At 46.4% G+C, this 22603-nt stretch overlaps 1 protein-coding gene across 1 annotated transcript in view; it reads right to left on the bottom strand.

The window, feature by feature from the left end:
• EGFR (epidermal growth factor receptor) overlaps positions 1–22603 on the bottom strand; it is a 278427-nt gene that overhangs the window by 83433 nt on the left and 172391 nt on the right. Inside the window, exons 4-5 of the mRNA XM_073550044.1 lie at positions 20706–20831; positions 18358–18423 (exon numbers count right to left, since the gene is read on the bottom strand). Of these exons, the coding sequence (XP_073406145.1) occupies positions 18358–18423; positions 20706–20831 (192 nt within the window). The remainder of the gene's footprint in view (positions 1–18357; positions 18424–20705; positions 20832–22603) is intronic.

Here is a 22603-nt window from a genome sequence, read left to right on the forward strand (position 1 = left end):
AATCTAACATCATCAAACACAACATTTTTACTACAACTGCCCTGGGACAAAGCCCTGCCTGTGGAGAGCTATACCAACTCTGCTGCATCACCATCAGTTCCAGAAGATCTGCCCTGCAGCACTGGTCACTAGAGTTGAGTGAAACAGGTAGGTCAAATTCATAAGTCGCCGACTTTCGCTAAAGTCGGGTTTCATGAAACGAAACCCGACCATAGCGTGAGGTCGGCCATGAGGTCGGCGACCAGAGCACCAAAGTCGCGTTTCAAATGATGCTTCCAGCGCCCTTTTTCAGCCAATGATGGAGGATGCACACTGTGGGCAATGCAATGACATGGGCATTGGTCACCACCATCTTTGAGAAGGGCATGTGGGTCGGTAGCCCTCACACCCAGGGCAGCGGGGTACTCAGTACCGGGCCTGCAGATCTCCACGAGTGGGGTTGTTGTCACGGCAGCTATGACCCGGTCCGTGGCCCTGGGCGCCCATTGTAAATAGCAGAAATGTTCATTGAATGATTCGTGACGCCACCTGTGGTGTTCGGCAAGAAAGGTGTTAAGCCGATGCTGCAGACAGATCCTCTGGGACAGATGGTGTAGTGCAGCAATGATGTTGTGGCCCTCCACAGGTAGGGCAGTAGTCCCAGGGCAGTGTAAGTGAAGAGATAGGGGAGAGACGTAGATGGTGCAGTGTCAGGCACAGAGATGTAGCAGTGCTCAGGGTGTTGGCGCAGGAATAAGCGGAGGACACCAGGGCATGTAGTTCCAAAGCTTTAGTCACAGTCTGTTGAGCATACAGGTGCCCGCATCCATGCCGTGTCCGCCGGGTCAGGAGCTCAGCCAACTTCCAGGCAAGATGAAGTACTCCGTTCTAACACTCCGCCAACATATGTGCCTTTTCTGAACGTCTCCCTTTTGCGCCTATAGTGAAGTACTCTCAGTACTGAGTTACACTGGAGTTCCTCCTGTCAGATGTTCCTATGAACTCTACTTGTTCAGCAGACCGCTGTAGCCTGCTTCGGGGACTCCTTGCTACCAAGTTCCGGCTCACTCACGTCGCTGTTGTGCCCCCAAGTCTTGTGTGGGAATAAAGTGGTGACAACTTCTATTCCTCTGGTGTCTGCTGCAGGACCATTAGTATCCATACAACTTCGGGGACCGGACCCTGGCCTTGCGCTGTGAACTTGGGAAGGATTCTACTCTAACCCTAATCCTCAGTCCTCCTTTTCTCCTTACGTTCCGTTCAAATCTATCTTTCTTATGAAGAGTTAGGCTTTCCATCAATGTCTCTTTCCTGTGCCAGCAGACCCAGGTCACAGAGGTCCGCTGCAGCACTTCCCTCATCCATCCCTCTCTGGGGATCTTCTCTCTCCTTCTGACCCCGTCAGACTGACTGCCTGACTGACCAAATCCTAAACTCTTCCCAATCCTATTGGTGCAGACTAAGCTCCACCCACCTCCCAGCACTCTTCATGTTCCAAGCAGGGAGCCACCAAAGGGTGCTTTGCTACACTACTATGTTGTGTGGGATGCAGGTGTTGGAGTGTGGTCAGGTATCTCCACCTTACCTGAATGGTGGGGCACCACACCTCAGGAGGAGGTGCAGTAGCTCTGTGGCGACTGAACCCTCAGGGGTGCCACACATGCAAGTGATTGGCTTGCTTTGTGTGGCGTCACAGGGGCTATAAAAGGGCGTGCACGCCGACCGCCATCTTACTTCTGCCGATCTTAGCACAGGGAGAAGTTGCTGCTGCTGATTCTGAATAAGGGAGAGCGTTAGGCAGGGAAGAAGAACAAAAAAACTGCTTCTGCTGGTAGCGATTTTCACTGTACAACACAACAGTTTGTGTGCAGTGACAGGGGAGACTACATTTTTGTGCATCAACTCTGTTGGTTATTAGGCTGCCTTATAAGGCTCCCTGATAGCTGCATTGCTGTTTTCACACTGCTGTGCAAACTGCTTTTTTAAAAGCAAAAATACTTTTCTTCCTCTTTTCTGCACAGTTACCAAGCGTTCATTTTTCACACTTTTGTGTGCAGCAGTCCTGCTTATTAGGTTGCCTGCTGCCATACTTGGACTGAAAGCATCATTGTCAGCCTCCTAAAATCTCTAGGGAGATTCAAATTTTCCCCAATACTATATACACCTTGTACTTTGTCATACACCAGCCAATTTCAGCCTGTTAAATTGAGGTGTAATCTATAGTGGGCCTGAGATAATAGTTCAGCCTACTAAAATCTCTAGGGATATTCAAATTCTCCCCAATACTATATACACCTTGTACTTTGTCATACACCAGCCAATTTCAGCCTGTTAAATTAAGGTATAATCTATAGTGGGCCTGAGATAATAGTTCAGCCTCCTAAAATCTCTAGGGAGATTCAAATTCTCCACAATACTATATACACCTTGTACCTTGTTTTACAGTACCATATAGCTGGTGGTATTTTGGGTACATTTTCCCAAAAATGAGGAAGTATGGTGGAAGAGGCCGTGAACGTGGGCGGGGGTTGCCAGCTGGTACTGATGGTGGTGGTGGTGCATCTGCTGGTAGTGGCAAAAGCACAATAGCACCTAAGGCAGGAGGTGTTGAGCCTGCGTCATCGTCTGGCTCCACAAGGCCTCGAAGGCTCCCTTTTCTGGGAGTAGGTAAACCGCTTTTAAAGCCGGAGCTTCAGGAACAAGTTTTGGCTTACATTGCTGACACAACCTCCAGCTCTATCGCCTCCTCTTATGAAGTTTCAAAAAATAAAAGCACTGAGTCGTCAGTGGAGGCTCCTGGTTAGGAACAACACCTTTCCTTGTGTCCTTCACCCCTACCAAAAGTGAAGAATGCGGCAGGCCACACTATAGATTACTCCATCGAGCTCTTTTCACATACCATGCCTGGGTTATCAAGTCAAATCGTGAATTCCCCAGTCCAAGATGGATATGACATAGAGTGCACTGATGCACAGCCACTGCTAGAATTTTCTGCTGGTACATTCACTCAGAGCACTGCATTGTCCTCGCAGTGTAATGAGCCAGAATCTGACCCTGATGAAACTCAGGTGCCCCTTCCCGCATACTATACCACCTTACACGGTGACACAGAGGAAGGTGCACATGAAATTAAAGACGAGGTGATGGATGACCCAGTTGTTGACCCAGATTGGCATCCATTGGGGGAAGAGGGTGCCGCTGCCAATAGCTCAGAAGAGGAGGAGGAGGATCCGCAGCAGGCATCGACATCGCAACAGCTGTTATCTGGCAGGCCCGTAGCAGTCCAAAAACGGGTTACAAAAACCAAAAGAGTTGCAGGACAGCTTGGCCAGACGGTCAAATTAGCACAGCGTGCAAGGCCTCAAAATGTCTTCCATAGTAGGAAGAGTGCAGTGTGGCACTTTTTTGAACAAAATCCTAATGATCAGGTAAAGGTTATCTGTAAGAAGTGCGCAAAGACCTTTAGCCGAGGGAAAAATCTGAGAAATTTGAATACCTGTTGCATGCTTAGACATTTAACCACCATGCACTTGCAAGCGTGGATGGATTACCTAACCTCACGTACCACATGTGCACCTGCTCCAAATGAAGGTAGTCAGCAACGCTACATCGCTTCCCCCACTGTAAGCCCACCGGTAAGCACACCACCAGCAAGAAAGGTGGAGCTGTCGTCGCAAGGCCAAAGCAGTCAGGGAATCACAATATTTTTGCAACGAAAGACTGAATCTGGGCCATCACCACCACCACCACCACCATCACCAACCCCCTCTCAGTCCATCATGTCCACCGCTAGTTCCCTCATATGCAGCTCTCAAGTCCAGCTCACCCTAACAGACACTCTGAGCAGCACAAGAAAGTTCTCATCCTCTCATCCGCGTACACTGGTTTTAAATGCTTACATTGCCAAACTGATCTCATTAGAGATGATGCCCTTCCGTTTGGTTGAAAGCGAAGTGTTCCTAGAGCTCATGGCCTACACTGTCCCACGCTATGACCAACCCAGTCTGCACTTTTCTAGAAAAGCCATCCCTGCCCTCCACCTGCATGTGAAAGACCGCATTGTCCATGCACTCAAACAATAAGTGAGTGGAAAGGTGCACCTCACAACAGATGAATGGGCCAGTAGGCATGGCCAGGGCCGTTACGTGTCCATCACTGCGCACTGGGCTAATGTGGTGGATGCAGGCTCCACAGGGGACAGCGGCAGTGGAACAGTGCTGCCTAGCCCATGGTATAGGAAACAGTTGGCTGTAGGCGTTCGACCCTCCTCCTCCTCCAGAAGCGAAAGCTCGTCCACAGAGCGCAGTCGCAAGAGCACTCCATCCGCAGCTGCCAGTGTTGCACACGAGGTGTCCCACTATCGAACAGCTAGTGGTAAGTGTCAGCAGCCTGTGTTAAAGATGATGTGTTTGGGCGACAACAGACACACCGCGGAGGTACTGGCCGACTACATGCAGCAACAAACTGAGTCATGGCTGGGCAGTCTACATCTAGAGGCAGGCAAGGTAGTTAGTGATAACGGCCGGAATTTTGTGGCAGCCATAGCCCTTTCAAAACTCAGACACATACCTTGCCTGGCTCACACCTTGAACCTGGTGGTGCAGTGCTTCCTCAATAATTATCCGGAGTTAACAGCCCTGCTCCATAAGGTGCGAAGACTGTGCTCGCACATCCGCCGGTCGCCCGTACACTCCAGTCGTATGCAGAAGCTGCAGCGATTGCTCCACCTTCCCAAGCACAGCCTAATTATCGACGTTGCAACAAGGTAGAACTCCACCCTGCACATGGTTGAGAGGCTGTGCGAACAGAGGCAGGCTGTAATGCATTTGTGGGAGGATACATGGGCAGGCAGTTTGAGGGCAGACATGGAGTTGTCTGGTGTGCAGTGGTCGAAGCTGAAAGACCTCTGTAAAGTCCTTCAGTGTTGAGGAATGCACATGGCTGGTAAGCACAGAGGACGCCATCATAAGCATGAGCATCCCACTTATGCGTCTGCTCATGCAAACTTTGATGCACATTAAGGAGCAGGTGTCTGCAGCTGAGGAGGAAGAGGAGAAGGGAAGCCTTGATGACAGTCAGCCATTGTCTGTTCAGGGACTCTCCTGGACGAGGTGGAGGAAGAAGAGGAAGAGGAGGATGATGGGGATGATTGTTTAGGGGAGGAGGATGCTTCTCAGGGGGCAAGAGAAAATGTTGGCGTGGCAAGATCAGGTACAGGGCTTGTGCGTGACTGGAGGGATGTGAATTTGCCAGAAAGTTCTCCTCCACCCAGCACTCGCAGTGCATCATTGACACCTGGAACATTGGCCCACATGTCTGATTATGCCTTGCAGATCCTAAAAAGGGACCCCCGCATTGCCAAAATGATGAACGATGACGACTACTTGTTGGCCAGCATCCTGGATCCACGCTATAAAGGTAAATTCCAAAACATCATGCCACAGGAGAACCTAGAGCTAATATTGGCAAGCAAACAAGCAACTCTGGTAAACTGTTTGAGGCATTCCCAGCACACAGCAGCGGTGATGGTTCTCACACGAGCCGTAGGGGGCAACATGGAAGAGGTGTTCATGGTGCACACATCCGAAGTGGCGTTGGAGACAGGGGTTTCATGACCATGTTGTGGACTGATTTTTCAAGTACCGCTCACACGACTGGAAATACTGCATTGATTGAAAGTGACAGGAGAGAGCAGTTGTCAACTATGGTTACAAACTACTTTTCCTCCCATATCGATGTTCTCCCTCACAGGTCATTCCTCTTTGACTATTGGGCCTGTAAACTGGACACCTGGCCTGAATTGGCACAATATGCCTTACAGGAGCTCGCTTGCCCTGCTGCTAGTGTGCTATCCAAAAGAGTCTTCAGTGCTGCTGGATCAATCCTGACAGAAAAAAGGACCCGTCTGTCGACCCAAAATGTTGATGATCTAACCTTCATTAAAATGAACCATGCATGGGTTTCAAAGGATTTTGTCCCACCTTCCCCTGCTGACACATAGGTTGCCAGAAAAATGGCTCGCTTTTGTCCTCCTCTTCCTCAGACTTCTCCAATTCCTCCATTTTCACCTGCTGAATGTCCAACATCAACATATGCCATTTTTTCAACCTCCCTAACTGGGCTGCCTCCCCCCCAGGGCCGGGGTCACCACGTGGCGCACGCACCCGTGTGAGTGCCGTTGCCCTGGACAGGTGGGTGGGCCCACTCTTGGGCGACGGCACTGGCAACCGGGTCCCTCATAGTACAATCAAGTGTCTCTGACGGTGGGGATGCACACCCGCCGTCAGACACACCAGCGTACTATGAGGGGCCCTGTTCCAGTACCACCGCCCACGAGTGGGCCCCCTGCTTGCTCAGGGCCCCAGCACTTGCAGTACTTACCTCTCCCTGCTCCACCGCTGTGTAGTCTGGGCTGTTAAATCCTTCACTGGGACTGCCATTACAAATTTGGTGAACTGATAGATGATGGTTAAGACGCAGCTATGCCCTGTCCTGCTGGGCTCTATCTTCAGATGATCAATGGCTTTCATTTCTTATGGACGTCGACTCACAATGAGATGCAGTGGTGGTTTATCACCAGCTTTCACAGTTTTCCTACTCACAGGCGTATGACATTCCTGCCCAATTTTTAAATGTGTCCTCTCATGCCCATCCAATAGAATCACCTACGGCCTGTGGCTTCTGTCTTTTGCACTCCAAAGTTACCTGACAAATCATGATAGGCATTGAGGACCATGTCTACATCTCTCCCTGTGATCACTATTTGATGGAGATGAGTAACGGTGATAGGATCCACGGTACTGCGATACAGCAACCCTTTCTTCACAAAGAACTGTTTTCGCTGTCTCCACAGACAAAGTAATTGAGGGTCAGCATTGCCTCTGAGAATTCTCCCGGGAGATTTTCCCGTGATTAGTAATTCCAAAATTTCTTCAATCACTTGACTCTCCGTCGGTACTTGTATCCATCTCGTTTCCTCTTGTGGAGAGTCTGGACTGTCTTACTGAGACTGAAATATATATGAAGATTTAAAAATACCCCAACAGTGTATACTGGTGTACGCTTCGAATACATTATCCTTTTTCTACTTTTTAGATTCTTGTCTAATCCATACTGAGGCTGTGAGTGTCTTTGTCGGACTCCGGAAATATGCACAGAGATTTTTAATGTTTAAACTATGCTATATATACCTGTTATCCGGTGATACTGTACCCTTTCTCAACTTTCTACAATCTTGTCGAATCCATACTGGGCCTGAGACCGTCTGAGTCTGCCTCCTGATTACAGATGAGCGGTATTCGAGTCGAACTGTTCGCCTAGTTCAATTTCGAGCTGTTTTGGGCGGTGTTCGAGCCGTTCGTCGAAATCGAACACTTTGCTTAAAATTTGGCTGTTCGAAGTTCCGGTCGTTCACCAAAAGCGTAACTTTATTTTCACATTAATAATGGTTTTCAATGTTAATAAACAGTTTCATGTTATAGTAGCGGTGTCTGGTAGCCAGTGGTGTAGTACACCTGTCAAGGAGCTACACCGTGTGTGTTTCTAATAATTTTTTACCGCATCTTGTCCAGAAAATCCTTTTGGGCCTTGTAGCACTGTCTGCTACTCAGCAGAGGAGCCCACCCGTGAACCTAGCTATGCCGCCTGTTTATGAAAGAACCAGTTTTTGACTGCATTTAGCCCAGTTAATACTTTGGGCCTAGTAACTGTGTCTGCTATTCAGCAGAGGAGCCCTCCTGTGAACCAAGCTGTGCTGCCTGTTTATGTAAGAACCATTTTTTAACTCCATTTAGCCCAGTCAATACTTTGGGCCTAGTACCTGTGTCTACTGCTTAGCAGAGGAGCCCACCCCTGAACCTAGCTATGATGCCTGTTTATGTAAGAACTGTGTGCTACTCAGCAGAGGAGCCCAGCTGTTAAGCAAGCTACAGCACCTGTGGTTTGGACACTTAATTTTTGCACATTCTTTCTGGAATGCCGGTTAGGCCTAATTCCGGAATTCCGGTTGACCTGCACTTACTGGGAAATCCTCGTTCGCGGGGAAGAATTGGAATCCCAGATCCCCATCACTAATAGGGTTCAGCGGGTTATCCGCACCTGTAAGCGACACAAGCTGGTCCTTTCAGTGTAGCGCGCGTGCAGCCCCGGACATGTAAGGGCATGACAGACCTGTTATTGCTCGATCTCGCGTGCCAGAGCCTCGCGTGTCCCTCTAGTAAGCTGGACGCGGACCACGGGGGCATGCTCGCTCGTTAACAGAATTAAGCTGACGAATCGCTAGCACAACTAAAAGCGGCCATGCACCACCACCCACAGAATCGAGAAAGCTTGCAATCTGTCCATCCTTTCCGTGGCTGGCATGTTTGAGGTTGCCCGTGTGGAGTCCAATTAAGCCGCAGGCTCCACTCCTTGTGGTGGTGCCCTTCTGGACATTCCTTTAAGGTTCAGCTTTGCAACCATACTGCCCCCGTAAACCAAACACTTTGCCTTCATGGACGCTGTTCGGAGGGTCGTGGGAATAACGCCGCCCGATCGGCAGTTGGCATAATTTATGGTGGGAAGTCCGACGGTATATGATCGTCTTCAATTTTAGAATTTTAGAATTTTTTTTGTATTTTAGATTTTTATTCCAGCCTTTCTTGACTTTATAAGGGCATGACCTGCCTATATCTGCGTCTCCTCCTCCTCCTCCTTTTACTCCTCTACCTCTTTTCTATATATAGTTGCCCTTTTCCATATGTTATTTGTGCCTTCTGAGCATTTTGTCTGCTTTGTGACACCTTTTAAGGTGTTTTGTATGTGTTTTCTATGTGTTTGTATGTGTTTGTGTTTGCCTGCCATTGTTTTCAATGGGGCTCGACGGTGTTCATCGAACGTTCGACGAACATTCGACGAACTTGCCTCTTGTTCGACGAACCAAACCGAACTTGAACACTAGCAGGGTGGCTCAACACTACTCCTGATATATAGACGTACATTTTTAATGTTTAAACTATGCTATATATACCTGGTATCTGGTGATACTGTACCCTTTCTGCCAGAAAGACCTCCTCCACCCACCATTCTAAGTGTATCATTGACACCTGGAACATTGGCCCACATGTGTGATTATTTCTTGCGGATCTTCTTTTTATATTGTGGTGTGATCCATCCTGAGCATGTGAGAGTCTTTGGGTTACTCCTGCAATTTATATGTAGATTTAAAAATTACCCCAACACTGTATACAGCTCTACGCTTGTGATACATTACCCATTTACTGCTTTTTATATTCTGGTCTAATCAAAACTGACCAAGTGAGAGTCTGTTTCTGACTCTGGAAATAAATACTGAGATTGACAATGACCCCTACACTGTATACAGCTGTACGCTTCAGATCCATTACCGTTTTACGGCTTTTTATATTGTGTTGTAATCCATGCTGAGCCTGAGAGCGTCTGTGTCTGCCTCCTGAAATATATACGGAGATTTAGAATGTTTAAACTATACTATATATACCTGCTATCTGATGATACTGTACCCTTTTTCTACTTTTTATATTATTGTCTAATCCATACTGAGCCTGTGAGCATCTCTGTGTGACTCATGAAATATATACGGAGATTTACAGATTGTCTCTGCCGGTGGGAGACACACCGCCGTACTATGAGGGGCCCTGTGCCAGTGCCGTCGCCGAGTGGGCCCCCCCTGCTTGCTCAGGATCACAGCACTTGCAAAGTTGAAATACTTACCTCTCCCTGCTCCACCGCCATGACGTCTTCCGCGTTTCCTGACAGTGACATTCTGGTCAGAGAGCGCGATGACATCACGTCTGTACGCCCTCTGCCTAAACAGTCCAAGTGCAGAGAGATGGAAGATGGGGACAATGAGGAGTCCAGAGTACAGGGATTCCCTAGCGAGGAGACTTATTTAATTGTTTTAAAGGTTGGGAGCAATTTTTGGGGAGCACGATACTCTGGCGAATGATATATGGGGCCCACCATACACTGGAGCATTCCAAAGGTGGACATCAGATAATGGAGCAACATTTACAGGGCCCATTATACACTGGAGCATTAGAAATGGGACCCATTATATATGGAGCATTATTTGGGCCCATAAGACAGTGGAGCTTCATCCATGGGGACCAACATATACTGTAGCATTATGTGGAGCTCATCATATATTGTATCGAACATTATATGGGACCAATGATTCTGTATGGAGAAATATATGGGCCTCATTACTCTGTATAGCGCACTATGCGGTGGCCATAATACTGTATGGAGAAATATACTGTCCGTTTTTGTAGCTATTGGAGAATTTAAAATGGATATCAGTCATGTGATGTAAGAAGTGAAGTATTTTTCATTGTGCTATACCGCTATGTCTCTGCCGCATCAGAGGATCATGAATTGTGGCATGTGTTAAAGGAGCCCAGTGACACTCTTTGGCCCTGGGCCCATGAAAATCTGGAGCCAGCCCTACCCCCCCACAACTTTAGCCATATAACCCCCAGTTTTCAATGCCTAACTATTATTATAAAGTAAATTAAGGTTGACAAGCTTAAGTAATAAGTATTGATGTTTTTGGCATTAAAATGGGCACTGTAGGTGTGTTTCCTGTCCTCCACTCACTGCCAACTTTTCTTCCCCATTGACTTGCATTAGGTTTCATGTTTCAGTCGGCCTTCGACTTTTCACGATAATCAGCCGATTGCGTTCGACCCGACTTTTGCGAAAGTCGGGTTTCATGAAACTCGACTCGACCCGAAAAAAGGCAAAGTCGCTCATCTCTACTGGTCACCTCTGACCAGAAACCACAGGTGGCATCACAAACACTTTACAAACTCTTTATTTTTCCCCTGTAAATATCCCCTTTAATTGGACGCCCAGGGCCACAGACCGGGTCACTGCCGCTGTGTCACATCCCTTTAAGAAGCGGCCCGATACCGAGTATCCCCACTGCCCTGGTGGGCGATCCAGATACATATCCTAATTACATCAACAGATCATAATGTTGTTGGACTTTGCAAAGGTATTTAACACTGTCCCATATAAAAGCTTTATAGGTAAGTTAAAGGGGTGGTTCAGAACAAAAGTTTAGCTTAATCCTAAATTCCTATCTATTTTATATAATAAACTAATCACTTTCCTAATATTGTTCAGTTCAAAGTTACCCACCATTGCTTCTCTCCCTCTTTACTCTCTCTTACTGCTTTCTTTTTTACCTCCTGTTTTGATGACACTTTGAAAATTCACCAGTGCATGCTGGGATCCTCAAATTGGATATCATCATGGGGCAGTGGCTACGGTCACTGCTGCAGATGCTTTTCCCACCCTGAAAGGAAGCATCACCAGTGAGGCCCGTTTCAGCAGATGGTCTATTCCCGGTGGTATTGAGCCTGTGTCGGTTCTCAGTTCCAACACATGCTCTGTCTGAGCTACATGCTTAAAGTGCTATTTTTCCTTTAAATGCGCAGAGACAGTGCGCGTTCTCCCTAGCCTGCTCTAATTAGATGTGACGAGCCGGCAAGAAACCACACTATTAGTAAGCATTAAAAAGGAGAGAATGTGGCAACCAGAGAAAGCAGAGATCAGCCCAACCCCAAATACAGACATCACTGATTTCTCCTCCTGGACTACTGATAAGATGCTATGGAGGGGGAGGAGGCGCTAGAAGCAGAACGCCTCCATACTACCCCCTCTCAACTACATAGAATCTTATCAGTGAGAACTGCCATCTCCTATCTCAGTAATGTAAAAATCTGTCTTCTCCGAATATAGATTTCTGATAAGATATATTACAAAGTTGCACAAGTTTATGTGAACTGTTCAATTATGACATATAAATTAAAACAATGGTTAGTCTCTAAAGGAAATCTGTCACCACATTTGATCTATCTATACTATTAATATGAGCATACAGGTTAAAGAATGCTGAAAAAAAGTCCTACCTGTCTGTCTCATATCAGATGCCTTGTTGATGAAAAATCATCTTCTATCACTTTATATAAATGTCCTCTTCCAGGCTATGGGGAGGATGGTGCCTGGAGAAAACTCTGCCTCCAGAGATTATTTTACAAGAAGGAGCAGTTCCCAGTGTGATAAGTAACTTACAGGAAACAGGAGAAATTAAATTTGTCTTCTTGCAAACACATTTTTTGCTTCTCTCACAGCTCTGATGTATTGCACCAATATTACACCCTGTCTGCCGGTGAGATGAAGCTGAGATGAACCTGCAGATGTGTCAAGTGTAATCACACACAGCTCTGCAATGAGATAAGGAGAGCAGAAAGCGGCCATTACACATCACACTGGTAATTCCCCTTCTATGTGGTATACAAAGCCATCCACAACCTGTCACCTCCATACATCTGTGACCTAGTCTCCCAATACTTACCAGCACACAACCTCCGATCCTCACAAGATCTCTTGCTCTACTCCCCTCTTATCTCCTCTTCCCACAATCACATACAAGATTTCTCCCTTGCATCCCCCCTACTCTGGAACTCTCTACCCCAACATATCAGACTCTCGTCTACCATAGAAACCTTCAAAAGAAACCTGAAGACCTACCTCTTACAACATGCCTACAACCTGCAGTAACCACCAAACCCCTACATGACCAGCTCTACCCTCACCTACTGTATCCTCACCCATCCCCTGTAGATCGTGAGCCCTCGCGGGCAGGATCCTCTCTCCTGCTGTACCAGTCGTGACTTGTATTGTTTAAGATTACTGTACTTGTATTTACTGTATTATGTATACCCCTCCTCACATGTAAAGCACAATGGCATAAATGGTGCTATAATCTATAATAATAAATGCCCTAACCAGCTTCCGGTTGTAACAACTTCCGTCCAGTTGTAACCGGTGACGTCACCACACACACACGCACATGTTAACCCTCAACACACCACACCGCCTCAACACACACTCCTCTCACCTTTCACCTCCACTCATGTCCACTCACTCTTTCACTCCACATACGTTCCTTTCTCTCACTCCGTTTCTCATACTCACACCGTCATCGTCGCTGCCCCGACATCTTCCTCCGCCGCCGCGATCCAGGATCCAGACGTTCTCCAGGCCGCGGACATGTTCTTGCGGGACGCCATCTTGGATGTCGTGAAGTCCCGCGAGATTCAAGATGGCGTCGCCGCAACAATATGTCGCTGGTGTGGACGACATCGGGATCCAAAAAGATGGCGTCGGCGAAATCTCGCGAGATTACGCCGACGCCATTTTGGATCCCGATGTCGCCCATGCCAGCGACATGTTGTTGCGGCGACGCCATCTTGAATATCGCGGGACTTCACGACATCCAAGATGGCGTCCCGCAAGAATATGTCGCTGGCGTGGGCGACATCGGGATCCAAAATGGCGTCGGCGTAATCTCGCGAGATTTCGCCGACGCCATCTTTTTGGATCCCGATGTCGTCCACGCCAGCGACATGTTGTTGCGGCGATGCTATCTTGAATATCGCGGGATTTCACGAAATCCAAGATGGCGTCCCGCAAGAACATGTCGGCGGCCTGGAGAACGTCTGGATCCTGGATCGCGGCGGCGGAGGAAGATGTCGGGGCAGCGACGATGACGGTGTATGAGAAACGGAGTGAGAGAAAGGAACGTATGTGGAGTGAAAGAGTGAGTGGACATGAGTGGAGGTGAAAGGTGAGAGGAGTGTGTGTTGAGGCGGTGTGGTGTGTTGAGGGTTAACATGGCAAGAGGTGTTAACGACGTCGGCGAAATCTCGCGAGATTTCGCCGACGCCATCTTGCGTTCGTGAAATTGCGTCATTTACCTCACGCCGACTTGCTGTGCGGACGCTTGGCATTGCCTGTACCACCATAACTACTGCTGCCTTGGTCCTATGCCTGTTTACTGCCGGTGTCTAATTACTGGACCAATTTGCCTGTACCGCCATAACTACTGCTGCCTTGCTCCTCTGCTGGTGTCTAATTACAGGACCAATTTGCCTATACCGCCATAACTACTGCCTTTGTCCTCTGCCGGTGTCTAATTACAGGGCCAATTTGCCTCTATCGCCATAACTACTGCTGCTTTGGTCATCTGCCTGTTTACTGCCGGTGTCTAATTACAAGGCCAATTTGCCTCTACCGCCATAACTACTGCTGCCTTGCTCCTCTGCCGGTGTCTAATTACAGGGCTAATTTGCCTCTACCGCCATAACTACTGCTGCCTTGCTCCTCTGCCGGTGTCTAATTACAGGGCTAATTTGCCTCTACCGCCATAACTACTGCTACCTTGCTCCTCTGCCGGTGTCTAATTACAGGGCCAATTTGCCTCTACCGCCATAACTACTGCTGCCTTGCTCCTCTGCCGGTGTCTAATTACAGGGCCAATTTGCCTCTACCGGCATAACTACTGCTGCATTGCTCCTCTGCTGGTGTCTAATTACAGGGCCAATTTGCCAATACCGCCATAACTACTGCTGCCTTGCTCCTCTGCCGGTGTCTAATTACAGGGCCAATTTGCCTCTACCGCCATAAGTACTGCTGCCTTGCTCCTCTGACTGTTCACTGCCTGTGTCTAATTACAGGGCCAATTTGCCTCTACCGCCATAACTACTGCTGCCTTGCTCCTCTGCCGGTGTCTAATTACAGGGCCAATTTGCCTCTACCGCCATAACTACTGCTGCCTTGCTCCTCTGCCGGTGTCTAATTACAGGGCCAATTTGCCTCTACCGCCATAACTACTGCTGCCTTGCTCCTCTGCCGGTGTCTAATTACAGGACCAATTTGCCTATACCGCCATAACTACTGCCTTTGTCCTCTGCCGGTGTCTAATTACAGGGCCAATTTGCCTATACTGCCATAACTACTGCTGCCTTTGTCCTCTGCCAGTGTCTAATTACAGGGCCAATTTGCCTCTATCGCCATAACTACTGCTGCTTTGGTCATCTGCCTGTTTACTGCCGGTGTCTAATTACAGGGCTAATTTGCCTCTACCGCCATAACTACTGCTGCCTTGCTCCTCTGCCGGTGTCTAATTACAGGGCCAATTTGCCTGTACCGCCATAACTACTGCTGCCTTGCTCCTCTGCCGGTGTCTAATTACAGGACCAATTTGCCTATACCACCAAAACTACTGCCTTTGTCCTCTGCCGGTGTCTAATTACAGGGCCAATTTGCCTATACTGCCATAACTACTGCTGCCTTTGTCCTCTGCCAGTGTCTAATTACAGGGCCAATTTGCCTCTATCGCCATAACTACTGCTGCTTTGGTCATCTGCCTGTTTACTGCCGGTGTCTAATTACAAGGCCAATTTGCCTCTACCGCCATAACTACTGCTGCCTTGCTCCTCTGCCGGTGTCTAATTACAGGGCTAATTTGCCTCTACCGCCATAACTACTGCTGCCTTGCTCCTCTGCCGGTGTCTAATTACAGGGCTAATTTGCCTCTACCGCCATAACTACTGCTACCTTGCTCCTCTGCCGGTGTCTAATTACAGGGCCAATTTGCCAATACCGCCATAACTACTGCTGCCTTGCTCCTCTGCCGGTGTCTAATTACAGGGCCAATTTGCCTCTACCGCCATAAGTACTGCTGCCTTGCTCCTCTGACTGTTCACTGCCTGTGTCTAATTACAGGGCCAATTTGCCTCTACCGCCATAACTACTGCTGCCTTGCTCCTCTGCCGGTGTCTAATTACAGGGCCAATTTGCCTCTACCGCCATAACTACTGCTGCCTTGCTCCTCTGCCGGTGTCTAATTACAGGGCCAATTTGCCTCTACCGCCATAACTACTGCTGCCTTGCTCCTCTGCCAGTGTTTAATTACAGGGCCAATTTGCCTCTACCGCCATAACTACTGCTGCCTTGCTCCTCTGCCGGTGTCTAACTACAGGGCCAATTTGCCACTACCACTTCATAACTACTGCTGGGCAATTACAGGGTCAATTAGTATCTGTTTACTCTACAATACTCCATGACGCCTTCTTCACTGCCAGATAACTGCCAAATAGACTCCTTTACCTGTGCCAACATGAGTCATAACAAAAAGTATGCCAATGCCAGTGAAAGGAAAGCAGCTATAGCACTACGACAAAAACAACGCCGTGCTAATGAGACTCCTGAGGAAAAACACCATTGCCTTGAGAAGATTAAGGCTTATAAACGCAGTCGCCTCACACACGAATCCCCTAACTCTAAATCCATAAGATTGGCTGAAGAAGCCTCTGCACGCCGTCACCGCCGACAACAGACGGCCTCTTCCTCATCATTATTATTAGACTCACAACAGGATGCTTCCACATCAGCATGTGGAACAATTTACTGCTACACTTCATCCCATATGCCGTTCACTGACATAACTAATCAGCAATCTGTTTCTGCCCTATCAATACCACCATTCAATACCGATGCACAGTATGCCAATGCCAGTGAAAGGAAAGCAGCTTTAGCACTACGACAAAAACAACGCCGTGCTAATGAGACTCCTGAGGAAAAACAGCATCGACTTGACAAGATTAAGGCTTATAAACGCCGTCGTCTCACACACGAATCCCCTAACTCTAAATCTATTACATTGGCTGAAGAAGCCTCTACACGCCATCATCGCCAACAACAGACGGCTTCTTCCTCATCATCTATAATAATAAATGCCCTAAGCAGCTTCCGGTTGTAACAACTTCCGTCCAGTTGTAACCGGTGACGTCACCACACACGCACATGTTAACCCTCAACACACCACACCACCTCAACACACACTCCTCTCACCTTTCACCTCCACTCACGTCCACTCACTCTTTCACTCCACATACATTCCTTTCTCTCACTCCGTTTCTCATACTCACACCGTCATCGTCGCTGCCCCGACATCTTCCTCCGCCGCCGCGATCCTGGATCCAGACGTTCTCCAGGCCGCCGACATGTTCTTGCGGCGACGCCATCTTGGATTTCGTGAAATCCCGCGAGATTCAAGATGGCGTCGCCGCAAGAACATGTCGCTGGCGTGGACGACTCGGGATCCAAAAAGATGGCGTCGGCGAAATCTCGCGAGATTACGCCGACGCCATTTTGGATCCCGATGTCGTCCACGCCGGTGACATGTTCTTGCGGCGACGCCATTTTGGATCGGCGAAATCCCGCGATAGTCAAGATGGCGTCGCCGCAAGAACATGTCGCCGGCGAGGACGACGTCGGGATCCAAAATGGCGTCGGCGAAAACTCGCGAGATTTCGCCGACGCCATTTTGGATCCCGACGTCGTCCACGCCGGCGACATGTTCTTCCGGCGACGCTATCTTGACTATCGCGGGATTTCACGATACTCAAGATGGCGTCACCGCAAGAACATGTCGCCGGCGTGGACAACGTCTGGATCCAGGATGGCGCCGGCGGAAGAAGATGTCGGGGATCGTGGAGCAGCGGCGATGACGGCGTGAGTATGAGAGACGGAGTGAGAGAAGGGGTCGTATGTGGAGTGAAAGAGTGAGTGGAGATGGTGAAAGGTGAGAGGAGTGTGTGTTGAGGAGTGTGTGTGTTGAGGGTTAACATGGCAAGAGGTGTGATGCTATCGCATCCTCCCGATGCGATAGCATCGGGCCATAATCTAGTAATAAATAATAATATTTAAAACAAGATCTGGAGGCAGTGTTATCTTCCAGGCACCATCCGCCCTGGAGCCTGGAAGAGATAATTTACATAAAGTGATAAAAGATGATTTATCCACAACAAGGCATCTGATATGAGACAAACAAGGAGGACCTTTGTCTACAATATATCCTATATGCCAGTATTAATAGTTTAGGTCAAATGTGGTGACAGATTCTCTTTAAATAATTTCTGAGAAGAAAAGAACATAAATGCTTATGTAAATGAATACAATTCTTGTCTTGAATCATGATTCAGTTGTAAAATATGTTTTTTTAGAGCAAAATAGTTTATTCATTTTACCTACAGTACACCTTTTCCATCATTCAATATCCTCTACAATCCTTTGCTTGAATTTGATGGCCATATTTCAAGCTTAAGAAGTAAACTATTCAAGTGATCTTATCATACCTCTCCAAATTTCAATTCTCAATTGTGGATCATTTAAAGCCCAACTCTCGATCCAGGGTGACCCACAAAACATCTAAGAAACCGTCCTTAGGAGTACAGTAACGTTACCCTCACCATTCTGAGGACACCTTTTGAGAGTGATGTTTTATGCATCACATTTTACTTAAAGTTGCACCATCATTAAGGTAACAGTATGGTACCTGATTCCCAGACAAATGATACATCATCATCATATATCACCATGTCCATGGTATGTGTGCTTGACATAATGCAGAATACATCATTCTAACAATGATGGGCCCAACACAGAGAAAAGGAACATTATGGTGACATGAACTGTGTGACCTCACATTATTAGCAATATACTCACGTATTTGACAATTCTCTGGACCAGAATCCCAACACGATGTATTGCATGCTTCATCACATTTAGGACCTGTAATTTTAAAGAGACAAGTTCAAGCTATGTAAGTGTTTTGTATGGACAATTCCAATGCTATTAGTGCAGCAAAACCAGAGGAGTTTCCATAGTGAGAGGAAAATAAATTGCTACCTCTGGTGACAGCTTATAGATCTAGCAGCCACCAAGATGACAGCAGCCATGCTATGTTAATAGACTAGTGAGCTACGATGCAATTTGCATTGCATGATATTTCTTTTTCCACGTGAAATGAGTGGTGTGCTACTCAGATAGCACAGGCGCTTACGCTATTGCTGAAGAGCACAGTTTTCATGATGGTAGCTGCTACATTTCTATTTTCTGTGGAAATAAAGGATCGCCGTGTTAAACTCCAACATTTTCAACACTTTTTTCCCCCTACATCTGTCATTGAGGGAAAGTCAGAACATCACTGTACACATACTGTTCGACTATTTGACATTTACGCTAAAATTGTTGGGGAAAGTTGACATTTTACTAATGTGCATTTCAACTTTTAATGAGAACAGATTGCTACCAGGCGAACTACAGTTCGGCCATTCATTTGGCTGTCAGCTGAGTCTTCCAACTCCTCCATATGCAGAAGTGTTCTCTGCGACAGAGCTGCTGCCAGACTCTTCTGGCAGCATCTTATCTCGCTGAGAATAAAAGATCAGCAGTTTGAAAATGGACATTGTAACATAGTAGCATAGTTAGCAAGGTTGAAAAAAGACATTTGTCCATCCAGATCAGCCTATATTCCGTCAGAGTAAATGCCCAGATCTACGTCCTTCTAAAGAACCTAATAACTGTAAGATACAATATTTTTATGCTCCAGGAAGACATCCAGGCCTCTCTTGAACCCCTCAACTGAGTTCGCCATCACCAGCTCCTCAGGCAGGGAATTTCAGATTCTCATTGCCCTAACAGTAAAGAATCCTCTTCTATGTTGATGGAAAAACCTTCTCTCCTCCAGACACAGAGAATGCCTCCTTATGACCGTCACATTCCTTGGTATAAACAGATCTTCGGAGAGATATTTGTATTGTTGATAATGCTCTTCATGACAATTTCACCTTTTAGCTGAAACATTGGCCTCCTAGTGATGTGATGGCAGTCCGAAGATTAACAAAAGCCCCCGGCCTTCTATTAGACAATGCCCTTACATCCCATACACATTAGACTAACTTCGGGTGAACCATATGTGCTCGGATATCAGTCTAATGTACATGGGTGCCTCCCGCCATTAGTCTAAAGGCCCCGTCACACTAAGCGAGATTGCTAGCGATATCGCTTAAGCGTCACCGATTTTGTAACGCAGCAGCGATATTGCTAGCGATATCGCTATGTGTGATACTTACCTCCGACCGCTCCCCCGCTGGTTATCGCTGATCGCGCGAGAATGTCCTGGGCCGTTTCTCGTCGGCTGCTTCCTGCTGGGCTTCCTGCTGGCGCCGGCGAGCGATGCGTGGACGTGGGCGGGAGGACGTCATCATCACCGCGTCTGACAGGTAAGTAACGACTGCCGACCGCTACTACGTCGCTAGTGAGATCTGCCTGTTTGGCAGCTCACTAGCAACCATTTAGCGATGCACCAGCGATCCTGACTGGGTCGTATCGTTGTCGGGATCGCTGGTGCATCGCTAAATGTGACGGTACCCTTAAGTGTATGGGGATCTTATCATAAATTACAAAGACTATATATATATATATATATATATATATATATATATTGGCTGTGTCATATTAGAGAGCATTGCTGGATTGCCTATAATCAATGTAGTAAGCTATAGATTTTTTTTGCTCATATTAAAAACCACATTCTTAAAAAAAATCCAACCTTCACAGCAAATCGGAAGATGGTGTAACCAAGGTTAAAGCTAAATTGTATATATACTTTACAGGCAAAAATACAAAAACAGAGAACGGTATGACAGACAACACTGGGTGGCTGGGCAGCACGGTGGCTCGAATCCCACCTAGGACAACATCTGCAAGGAGTTTGTATGTTCTCCCCGTGTTTGCGTGGGTTTCCTCCGGGCACTCCAAAGACATACTGATAGGGAATTTAGATTGTGAGCCCCATCGGGGACAGTGATGAAAAAATGTGTGCAAACTGTAAAGCGCTGCGGAATATGTTAGCGCTATATAAAAATAAAGATTATTATTATACAGTAATAATCTTAACTATAATCAATAAATCACAGATCCCTAGAAAACAGAACAGTTTGTTCCTAGGTGGTCTCAATACTCTGGGATGAAGGGTAAGTGATCAGTTAGTAAGTGACATGAATACATACAGCTTGAGTTGGTACTGTTCTCCACATATATAAGATAGTCAGGGTGAACTATGTCCTCCCATTGGATGGAATCAAGGTTGCAAAGCATTGGATTGTTTTTTATTGTAACACCACCATGAAGAATTTCTGTAAAAAAGGGAAACCAAAAAGAATATTTCAGATGCAACACTTCATAAGAAGTATATTGAAGAGGCATAGAATAGACAGAAAGACCAATTTTTGGCACTGAATTTTAACCCCTTCCCGACATGACCATAATTTTTATTACTTTTGTTTTTCATCTCTGCCTTTTAAGAGACATAACTTCTCTATTTTTACATCAACATAGCACAATGAGGACTTTTTTTGTAGAATGTGTTGCAGTTTTGATTTTCACAGTTTGCCATAAACTCCACAGCTCTGTAATTGTTGTTCAGGTTTCATTTTAACAACGTTCATTGTACTGTAGAAATTAAATGTTAATTTTGTCAGTACGATTACAGTGGTAAATAACTAAATTTATATGGGTTTATATTGGTTATTTATTTATATAGGTTTTATGATTTTAAAACCTTTAAAAACCTTTTTATAAACTAAAAATGTAGCCATTTACCCAGCCCTCTCTTATTTTCCCTTTTTAATTGCTTACTTTTCCATTTTACATGGTTTACAATTTTTATCATTTATAATTATATAAATATATTATATAACTATATTATATAATTTATAATTTTATATATGTAAAAAAAGTAACAATGCTGGCAACATCATGCAGCATAAATAATATTTTAATATTTCAGGCTTTCAGAGACTTAGCAAATATCATTGGAGAAAATGCATTAAATGTGTTGTCCAGTATTAGAAAAACCCATTCTCATTCCTCATGTTTGGTCCTGTTAAAATAAAAACACCTATACTAACTTCCCATGCCGGCGCTGTTCCAGCAATGTTGGCATTCACTCTCCCAGGGCTCTCGAGAGTTGGGACGTCAAACAAGTCCTGTGCCCACTCAGTGCTGGTTTCACTCTGCCGACGTTCGCAAGGATTGAACATCAACAGGAAGCCAGGGCTGCGCTGCTCTATGACTTCCTCTTGATGTTCGATTTGTCTGAAGGTGGGCCAGTGACGTCAGCACTGATTGGGCGCAGGGCTCACATGACATAACAACTGCACGGGAGTCCGAGGAACGCGAGTGCTGACACTGCTGGAATGGCGCTGGCCAGGGACATAAGTAGAAGTGTTTTATTTTAACGTGGACATACAGTTGGGAAAAGAAGTATTTGATACACTGTCGATTATGAAAGTTTTCCCACCTACAAAGAATGAAGGTCTGTAATTTTTATCGTACGTATACTTCAACTGTGACAGACAGAATCTTAAAAAATATCCCAAAAATCACATTGTATGATTTTTTCATAATTCATTTACATTTTATTGCATGAAATAAGTATTTGATACAATATAAAAACAGAACTTAATATTTTGTATAGAAACCTTTGTTAGCAATTACAGAGGTCAGACGTTTCCTGTAGTTATTGACCAAGTTTGCAAACACTGCAGCAAGGATTTTAGCCCATTCCTCCATACAGATCCTCTCCAGATCTTTCAGGTTTTGAGGATGTTACTGGGCTACATTGAATTTCCCACCAAAGATTTTCTATTGGGTTCAGGTCTGGAGACTGGCTAGGCCACTGCAGGACCTTGAAATGCTTCTTTGTGTTTTGGGTCATTCTCACCCAGCCACAATCTATCTTCAATGCTCTTACTGAGTGAAGAAGGTTGTTGGTCAAAATCACACTATACATGATCACATTCTCCCTTCAATATGATGTAGTTGTCCTGTCACCTTTGAAGAAAAGCACCCCCAAAGTATGATATTTCCCCCACCATGTTTCATAGTTTGGATGGTGTTCTGGGGG

This window comes from Dendrobates tinctorius, unplaced genomic scaffold (genome assembly GCF_039654945.1).
Source record: "Dendrobates tinctorius isolate UK_male_01 unplaced genomic scaffold, ASM3965494v1 ptg000162l, whole genome shotgun sequence".
NCBI lineage: Eukaryota > Metazoa > Chordata > Amphibia > Anura > Dendrobatidae > Dendrobates > Dendrobates tinctorius.